Source organism: Branchiostoma floridae, chromosome 3 (assembly GCF_000003815.2).
Source record: "Branchiostoma floridae strain S238N-H82 chromosome 3, Bfl_VNyyK, whole genome shotgun sequence".
NCBI classification, from domain to species: Eukaryota; Metazoa; Chordata; class Leptocardii; order Amphioxiformes; family Branchiostomatidae; genus Branchiostoma; species Branchiostoma floridae.
This window is the reverse complement of record NC_049981.1, coordinates 1,270,996-1,280,992: the sequence shown is the minus strand read 5'-3', so window position 1 is coordinate 1,280,992 and position 9,997 is coordinate 1,270,996. Positions and strand designations below refer to the sequence as shown.

The window sequence follows — 9,997 nt, the reverse complement described above, 5'->3', positions numbered from 1 at the left end:
CTATTGGTTTGTTTGTTCAGCATGCAAAGCCAGAACTGTCTGTCATCAGTCGAGCCTGTGAATGATGCGTAAGACTCGCCGTACTGCTGAACACAAAAACAATACAAAATGAATTTTGCCACGGATAAAGTAACAATCAAATTATTATTATGCGTACATAGAAACTGTTGCATATAAATTTTCATAATAGTATATTAGGTTGTCGATAGATCATTTACAGTATCTATAATGGTATGATTTTGTATTTTTATCATTTCATTACCAAACGTATTCAAAGGTTTTTATTGTTATTTGCAATACAAACGTACTTTTGTTGTATATAAATTTACATAATAGTATAATTAAGTTTTGATCAATCATTAACAGTTTCTATAATTTATGGCATGATTTTTCAACAGCTCATTATTGAACGTATTGAATAGCTTTAATTGCTTTTTTTATTTGCAGCAAATAAAAAAGTTGTGTTAGAAAGTTTACATTCATGATACTCTTAGACGTTTAGCTCTACCACGTGCGTAAAAGTGAAATCATCTTACCTGTCGCTGTATACACCTGTACTTCACACAGGGACAGGTAGTCCTCCCGACCGATCAGTTGAACAGACACCCACCTCCCTGATATGGGCTCGGCGCACCGCACAGTGATGGTCTCACCATCCGATGGAGTTTCCGAGTGAATGTCACCACATGGAGTGTTTTCACGGAAGTCCTCAAAGGGGCCAACTCGCACCATGAAATTACGCAGCCGTTCTCCTGCAAAACACAAATTTCTCAAATTATACATTTCAACAGCAGTGCTCATTTTATCAAAAGGCTACCACAGCCCGACAGTGTTGCTTTTCTGTAAATTTAAAGTTTGAACAGTTTGCACGATAACACAAATCCACATTGTAGGCGTGTTTTTATTGAGATTTACCACGTTTGTCACTCCGTTTGTAGAAGGATTGACATAACAGGCGACTATCACCTTTTCAAGATGTCAACTCGGAGACCAGCCAGGTTAGGTTAGGTTTGATCCAATCACATCGGAAAGGACCCCTACTCTTTTCTGTAAGCTTGGTGGGTTCTTTAACGTGCATGGGGTGTGGTTCTCCCCAAAATGGGACCTCCATTTAACGTCCTAAATTCTTGCCTTTTGTTCGACGGCATATATCTCATAAAATCCTACATTGTGTCATCTTGAGGGACAAATGATATTTCTGACAGTATTAAACTACTGTACTGCTTCTTACCACAGCAGTCTCCACGGTTGATCACTCTCACGTGACTGATGACGTATGTGTCTCCAAGATCAACCTTCCACCACGGCTCGTACTCCAGGGCCGTATGTGTGCATTCCTGTCGGGGGTACAGAATGGTTCCTGTGTTTCCGTCCACAGCTCGCTCCGCAGGGTATTCCGATCTCAACAAACTGCTCTGCGAGGCGTTTTTGTTGAGTGCAACATTTAGCGCTGCATTAAATACAACATTTGTTACATCTACGAAAATAACTGCAGAATTCCATACTTTCCCGAGTTTTACTTGTAAAAGTTCTGTCCTTGATTTTAATAATATTCTAGCTTTCTTAATTACTTGTGGATAAACACATGCGCCAATGAAAATCTGTAAATTCTACGTTCTGTCACCTTTCTTGTACCTTTTTCCCACATTAAACAACGACTAATGCCCCCCTCCCGTTAGTATTCAAATGTGGAAACAGAAAAGATTGGGGACAAACACACTGACGGCAATTGACTGTAAAAACTCCTTTTCACAAAGGTACTTATCGTTCATGCTTTTATCGATTGCAGAGACATGACCATGCAACAAACATTTGCAACTTGACATGGCAAGAAAAGTCATACATACATGTATCCAAATGTTATCTAACACTGATAGTTCAACCACGTTTGCATAATATATTATGCAAATTACCTTCGTTGCTACTTTCTTCATTCGTCTTTATCTTCTTCCCAACTGTAATGAGAACAGAAACATATAAAGATATCCTTAAAATCGTGGTTGGTAATAACAGAGTTATTGAAGTGTAACCGATACCATGTACTGACTGATAATTATCGCCCAGCGCAGAACAACATATCTGACAATGGAGTATATGAAATCTTTACCTTTATACACTGATAATCTCCAAGGCCCACCGCAGTTTTCCTCTTCGTTTCCCCGACACGGAGTGTTGCACTGCTCGTCGTTCCGCTGTCGCCCGATCCTGGAGAAGTGGCGTTCATTGCCACACCAGCACTCCTCGTAATACTGCGTGCCTTCACGTCAAAATTACCGTGTCAAGCAAAACAATAAAGCCGTTAATAAAGTAAGCAATGTTATATGTTATATGTTAAATCCTTTATCAATCTATTTTGTTGTATTCAATTTCTAAGCCTGCTATACCACTTTCTTTTTTTCATTCCTTTACTCTGTAATAAAATGCTTAAATACATGCAATCAATCATGGATGACGATCTTTATAGAAAATACAATGCAATGGAACACAGTATACGTATAGAAGATTACTTAATGAGAAAAACGAACTCATTCAAATATCTAGGAATTTCTTAATAAGTCAGACTGATGTAAAAACACGTAAAAAAGAGTACACTGAGCCTTAAACGGGGACAGGGTTTAAGGTTCAAACACGAGTAACGAATGACTATATACCTGCGTAGGCATATCCTTCATCAATACAGTGTTCTATGCAGAAGTCGGGGGTCATTTCTTGTGAAATCTTTGGTCCTTTCGGCAATCGACGTTTCTTAGTGTCCTTGTAGCAACCCATGTATTCTCTATCCGTCTTTGGGGTCGGAGAAACTGCACCTACGTTTGAATCATATGTAAAATCAATTTGCATAGGACATCGTTTAGGCCATATTAGTTTCATAGTGCAAAAAGCTGAAAAAAGAAGCATGGTTTATTTTGCAATGCATCGTTTTTACATCTTTTACATTTTCCTTGACATCCCGATTGACTTTGCTAAACACTTTGTAGTATTTTTGGAGTCTACAACATTTATTTCTCTCGTTGCACCCTCACACTCAGGGTTGACAATCACGGCAAAGCCTATGATATCAACCCTGACAAATCAGCCACAGTATTCGGTTATTAGGGGTGCCTTGCTTATGAATATTAATGAGCTTGCCCTTATATGGGCAGTCAGCCGTTGGGGATTGGGCGTAGGCATGGTGAGCAAACAAAGTCATGGTAATACGTAACATGATTGGCTGATAGCTTCCCAGCGGCCTTTGCGAGACAGCTTGCGACAACAACAAGCCCAAGGAAGGCCTGTTCTCTGATTGGTTGACAGCTTGTTTGTGGCGATAATCATAATACCCGTAGGTAGGGCCTGGGACAGCAGGGCCCCATAAGGTAGTGCCGTTGGGGACCGGGCGCTCTCGTTGCAGCTGTTTTATGTGATTCACAGTGTGGTCAAAAACCTCTTGGGAAAGGATGAAACTTGATGCGTGCATCGGAGTTACCGATATAATGAAATAAACATCGCCTTAGTTGCTTGAAAAACAGTTGACATCCAAAGCACCATTCGATTTTAACAACACTAGAAAAACTTAAACCTTAATCTATATTTAGTAAAGAAGGATCTTCATCCTGCGACTTGAAATATAAGGAACTTTCTCTCGCTGTGAAATACGAATCTTAAAATTAACCCACCTCTTACACAACATCACGTTATCTACAGTCAAACCTGCCCGAGCGACCACCTCTTCTCAGCGACCACCTGGCCATTTCGACCGCGCTTTTTCTCGGTCCCGATTTTTTTCCCATTGACTTAAGCAATAAGCGACCTTTTCTCAACGACCACCTGGCCAACGCGACCGCGACCGGCCCAAATTGGGACCCATAACGACCGCATCATTTTCAAAATTAAGGTTTTCATCGATTTTTGATGATAACTAGCGCGATTTTGTGCCGAAATCGTTGTAAGAAAATCCGAATTTAGTTGTAATAGAAGTTTAAAAAAAATCTATATCATAATAAAGTGAACGAATGCTGAAACGTATATAGCCTCATACTTTTTTAAGAAAGATCTGTGTAGCTCATACCTTTTTAAGAAAGATCTGTACGTGTGAGTGCTTTTGTCCAACTGTACTGTACATTCACCCGTGGGTAAGTACGCTATCGGGACGTACCGAGCATCGAATTCGAAAGGTGCACCGTAGTTATTTCAGATCAAGAACATAGCGACGCATAAAGGCTTGTATGGTAGTTAACTGACAGCAACAAATACTTGAGCTTTAAAACACTGTATCGTATAAAAACTCGATAAAAGCTTGGGGTTAAATTTACAATTTACAGTGTGCGTGTTGTATTTGACATTAAAGACCTCGCTTCTTTGCGTGCGTGCAGTGTGCTTGCTATTTGCCATTAAACACAACGGAAACCATTTATACTTTGCATCGGGCATGTTTTGAGTTGATACTCTTCTCAGCGACCACCTGTCCAAATCGACCGTTTTTTTCCGGTCCCCCCGGGTGGTCGACTTGGGCAGGTTTGACTGTATATTGCAAACTTTTGACATATTGAGCGGGGTATTTTTCACGTCTCTGTCCCTTCACAAAAGCGGCGCATGGTACCGACTGATATATATTCCTGACCCTGAATATAACAAAAGATCACATGAGATAATCCAGGTTATCACCCTGTCCTGAACACCCATATTAAACCTTTTTGCGGCCATGAAGCGACATAAATACTAAGACATATAACATACCTTCATCATCACAGTTCAGTTCATCAGACCCGTCAGGGCAGTCCTGATCACCGTCACAGCGCCATGACATCTGTATGCAGGCTCCTGAACTGCACTGGAACTCACGCCCATTGCAGGCGGGGTTTTCTCTACGCTCTTGAAATTTAAAAAAACAAAAAAACAATTTAGCTTAGTATATATATATATATATATATATATCGAAACCAGCAACGAATGAATCACTTACCAATAGTGACAATTAGAAGTTACATAAAAGTGAACATCATTGAATATGAATTATTCAAATGAGGATTATGTTTGCATAAATGTTAGTATGAACAGCTTTCTTAAGATAGGATTGCTTATTTCTTTTAATTGGGTGGAGGAGATATTGAACTGATATAATTTATTAAAATTAGGACCAAATAATACATCAGTCTCGATAGTATGAAGTCGTCAAAATCTAATTTCTTCACTTTCGACTAAATTATTATAAAATCGACTTGTGGATGTAAGCAGAACAGTCCATTCACACACGTCGGAATTTTTTGGTACTTTGATTTTAGACTGGGCGATTATATTGTAGTCCTTTTGTGTTGACGTCTCTTCAACGGGTTTATCACACTGGGGTGGCATGAAGATTCAATTTTCGTTGTTCTTTTTTTAAAAAATTCAATCCCGAATCAGTGAAATGTGCTTGATGTTGCTTGCAAATGAGATCTTCCTAGTTTCAAAGTACTTACCACAGGTAATACCCCTGATACAAACTCCAAGTGTTGTGTTTGTACTTGCACTCCAAGGCCAACCTGACAGCTTTATCGAGTGTTGGGAGTAATTCCGGCAGCTGAACTTGATCACATCATTTGTTGCAAATGCCGGTCCGGGGGATGCACCAGTGTTGCCCTGCCAGCACCCGAAATTCCCTCCTGCTTCGAGGAGTTGTTGGGCATTTCGGTAACCAGGGATCCCCTGTAGCAGGTTCTGACACGGGGTGTCGAAGTGAGCGGTGTCTCTCCCGTCAAGGTAACACAGGGTCCAGCCGTCAGGAACACCGTAGCCGCTTGATTGGTCAACCCATGTCGTCGCCTCCCGAAGGATTTCACCACAGCAGCTCCCTACAAAGTGTATCAACAATACTCAATATGAAACCATGATATATCATTCTTTAAATAGTTGAACTGTAATTTCCAACACCAAAATTGGACTCACCCAAATTGTTCATTCCTTGGCAAAGACTGATGCTGTGCAGTCGAAAATTTAGGTGAGTCCAATTTTGGTGTTGGAAATTACAGTTCAACTATTTCGAGAATGACTTCTACCAACACAGATAAACTTTCAAGTCATGATATATCATGTTACATAATATATAAGGATACATCTAACATAATTGCCAATTGTTCCAGCAATGTTTTCAATTGACAACATCAAATTTCAAAATATAGGGGTCTCTTGTCACGTAAAATGGCATGTAATACTGACATGGGTAAAAAGCCTTAAGTTTACTTAATGTGACGTGTAAAAATTGATTCCGTATATGCATCTCATGTTTCAGTATTTCTTAGAACATACGGCCACTAGACTTGAGGGTACAAAGCTACCATAGGTCTTAAAATTTGACCAGTATTTCGTGTGTTAGAAACTGCAAAGTACGTACCGCATTCTTGCTCGTCTGAACCATCGTTGCAATCCTGATCCCCGTCACATCGCCAGTCAGCGTTGATGCACTTTCCATCACTACTGCATTGGAACTGATCCTGTCTGCACGTAACTTCACCTGCAAAACAATCAGCAAATAAAACACACATCTCCCTTACTGGCACACAGTGCATGATATATCATATTACATAATATATAAGGATACATTTGACATAATCGCCAATTGTGCCAGCAATGTTTTCGACCTGCACCTTCAAATTTCAAAAGATAGGGGTCTCTTGTCCCCCAATGCTGCCAAATGGCATGTAATGCTGACATCGTTAAAAAGTCGTTACGGAAGAAGTGATGTGATTTCGTACATTCATCTGATTGGAAGTCAGTCGCCCCATTGACCTAGGTTCACCATTTTACTAGGCCTCTCACCCGGGTCGGATAATTTTCAACCATTCGCTATCAAAAATGCTTACACTTTAGGGTATTCTCTTTCCAAAAATATTAGTAATTTTTGTGTCTATACTTGGTGACCTGGTGATGGTATAATTTCAGACGTAGATTCCACTTTATGTATCAAAATTATTTTTACGTGAAAATTCTCTTACATACGGCCACTAAAACTCAAAACAAAACGGGGTCTTAAAAATTTGACTGGTATTTCCTACAGCAAAATCTTGCTTTATATACAAACTGTATAATTTAAGTACGTACCGCATCCTTGCTCGTCTGAACCATCGTTGCAATCAGTATCCTCGTCACAGCGCCAGTCAGCGTTGATGCACTTCCCATCACTACTACACTGGAACTGATCCTGTCCGCAGGTAACTTCACCTGCAGTACAATCAGCAAATAAAACCCTTACTGGTACGTACACAGAACGTTATTTTCCATGTGCTGGTATCGATTTTCCTACGAAGGTCAATTTATTTGTACCTAATCCAAATGCGAAACCAGATCACCTACATATGACCTTATTGTTATTGATAGCATTTTGTTGTTCTGTATTTACCCTCGAAATACTATTGTCTACATAGTCTTCACACGTCATATATGCAAACCTTATACTCGTATCTTCACCAGAATATCTTCATCAAATCTATCTAAATGAGCAAAATAATAAAAAAAATATGCAAAAACAAGGTAATTCCTTTTCAGGTATCCCCCATGTAGAGCCCAAATTAACATTTCCAATCAATTGTAATATGTTTCACAGTTATGCTCTATTTACAGTATGACAGGAGCAAAATTACGTGTCAGAGAACTTGACTCTTTGCTGTTCGTTGCTTGAAACATGACTGAGCATGTCGCAACTGATATTTTTTAGAAAATGGCACACCGCAATTCTTTTCATCGGATCGATCGGCACAGTCATCATCCCCGTCACAGCGCCATCTCACGTCGATACATTGTTGATGGGTACCGCATTTGAACTGGTCTGATTCACAAGTAAAGTTTCCTGCCAGGAAATACAAAGCAATATTGGTGCTAAGAAATGTGTCCGAAGTAGTTACACAATTCATCATTCAAACTTAAACTTTATTTAGCTGGAATCCCCACCCAGCAAAATTTTAGCCTTTTCTAATCAATCATGTTGGTCTTCATTTGCGTAATAGTAATCTATTGACATTCCTTACTATCTCAGACAGATATCTACCTATATACACAAAGAAGATTCTAGAGAATAGATTTCAACATTTCAGTATAAACATGCCTCTACATTAAAACAAATAACTTCTTCTAACCACAGTCTACTTCATCAGATTCGTCACTGCAGTCTGGGTCACCGTCACAGCGCCACCTGGCGGGAATACAGCCGCCACCGGAAATGCAGGCGAACTCATTTGAGGCGCACGTTTTCTGTTCTGCAAAGTCGATAGAACGAAAACAGAATATGTTGTATTTGAACATTATTGTTATTGCATTACTTATTTCTAAAAGAAAAGGGTTCTAACATTTAGGATATAATGCAGATTCAACGGTGTACCTGGGTTGAAATATTGGGTCTACATATTTTATGACCATACTTTTTATTTGTATTTGTATATAGACTAAGGTTCCGAGCTTTACAAGTCTGCTAAAGCTGAACGTCACACAACATTATTCAAGAAACTCAGGATGTTATTTGTATGATTAATGACAATATTGCAATATAGTCTTTCATGCTAAGATAAGACATTCATACCTTTTCTAATTCAGGTAGAGAATATCATTAGAATTATGGACTTCGATTGCATAAACAATTGTATCCTTCAAAACACGTCAGATTTAAGGTTTTTATGTGGTTTATATGGGCTCGTGTAACTCTGTTTTGTTGTCTTATATGACAAGTTTTGCGACAGTATCATAACAACCATAAAGATAAAATCTTCTGTGTTGAACGTTTGCATAAAAGGAAGGAATTAAAGAAAGAATAATGAAAAGAAGAGGAAGAATGGATAAAAACAATATCAACAGTGCTGAACGCAGTATAGGTATCGATGAAGTAGGTATGACAGATACTCAAATGGTAGATTAGATTGGTCTTCTCATAATTTGCACTGAAGTATGTCAATTCTTACTCTTGACAATGGCTTGTCATTTAATTATCCAAAAGTTTTATTACGCTCTCACCTGCCTCACCAGAAAGTCGGATTCTTGCAATGGTTTCTGCCTCTGTAAAATGTTGCTTTCCCTGGACGAGCACCTTGACAATGCAGCTGTCCTCGAACAAACCATCACTTGCCGTCACAGTGACTTCATACTCCTTTGTATCATTGGTCGGCAATTCCTTGACAGTGTAGAGTGTGCCGTTTTCCGAGTTGATTGCAAATTTGTCTTCGACGTTTCCGTTTCCAATCCTATAGGACACTTCGGCATTTGTTCCCTCATCAGGATCAAACGCCATAACGCTTCCTACAGTCGTACCTATAGGAACGAACCCGGCGATCCTGAAGACGTACTCATTTTCTGAGAATCGGGGAGGGTTGTCGTTTTGGTCAGTTATGGTTATCAACACCGGTACACGTGCTTGCAACGAGGGGATACCCTTGTCGCGTGCTCCTACCATGAATTCCATTCTAGACACTGCTTCTTTGTCCATGACCTCTAAGGCTACGATGTTCCCGTTGTCCGGGTCTACATCAATAAGTCCATTGTTGTCCACAAAATAACTAATGTCAGCATTTGTACCTTCATCTAAATCAGATGCTGTCACAGTCCCTACGATAGTCCCAATCGGACTGTTTTCGATCAGTGAAAACACAAACTTATCAGTTCCGAAGTCTGGTGCGTTGTCATTGATGTCAGTTATAATGACTGTAAATGATTCAGTGGATGAAATACGCTGTTCAAAAGCATCCTCAGCAACAACAGTGATCAGATAAGAAGGAGTCTCTTCTCTGTCAAGAGGAGACAATGTAACGATTGTATACTGGCCTTCAGAAATTAGATTTAATCCGAAATGTCCACCTGTATCTTGCAACGCCACAATTATCCGTCCATGTTGCCTACTTTCCGATGTTGAGACGGCTAAATGTGCTATAATGGTATTGCCGGGAGAGTTTTCTGGAAGAAAAACAGGTCCTTCGACTGACGAAAGAAAGTTAATGGTTATCCGTGGGTGCATTGGTAATGTGTACGAGTAGCGTCTAAGTGTGAACGCAATCCATGAGAC

General features: G+C 39.7%; 2 protein-coding genes across 2 annotated transcripts in view; both read right to left on the bottom strand.

Annotated features, from left to right (window-relative positions):
- The window catches only part of LOC118410859, a 55,038-nt gene extending 45,398 nt beyond the window's left edge, over window positions 1-9,640 (bottom strand). Inside the window, exons 1-12 of the mRNA XM_035812719.1 lie at window positions 8,956-9,640; window positions 8,088-8,207; window positions 7,682-7,801; window positions 7,057-7,176; window positions 6,350-6,469; window positions 5,439-5,810; window positions 4,717-4,851; window positions 2,652-2,807; window positions 2,108-2,257; window positions 1,914-1,955; window positions 1,232-1,450; window positions 537-752 (exon numbers count right to left, since the gene is read on the bottom strand). Of these exons, the coding sequence (XP_035668612.1) occupies window positions 537-752; window positions 1,232-1,450; window positions 1,914-1,955; window positions 2,108-2,257; window positions 2,652-2,807; window positions 4,717-4,851; window positions 5,439-5,810; window positions 6,350-6,469; window positions 7,057-7,176; window positions 7,682-7,801; window positions 8,088-8,207; window positions 8,956-9,424 (2,239 nt within the window). The 5' untranslated portion in view covers window positions 9,425-9,640. The remainder of the gene's footprint in view (window positions 1-536; window positions 753-1,231; window positions 1,451-1,913; window positions 1,956-2,107; window positions 2,258-2,651; window positions 2,808-4,716; window positions 4,852-5,438; window positions 5,811-6,349; window positions 6,470-7,056; window positions 7,177-7,681; window positions 7,802-8,087; window positions 8,208-8,955) is intronic.
- A 190-nt stretch (window positions 9,641-9,830) lies between these two features.
- LOC118411028 (fucolectin-6-like) overlaps window positions 9,831-9,997 on the bottom strand; it is a 1,722-nt gene continuing 1,555 nt past the window's right edge. Inside the window, exon 4 of the mRNA XM_035813033.1 lies at window positions 9,831-9,888. Within this exon, the coding sequence (XP_035668926.1) occupies window positions 9,831-9,888 (58 nt within the window). The remainder of the gene's footprint in view (window positions 9,889-9,997) is intronic.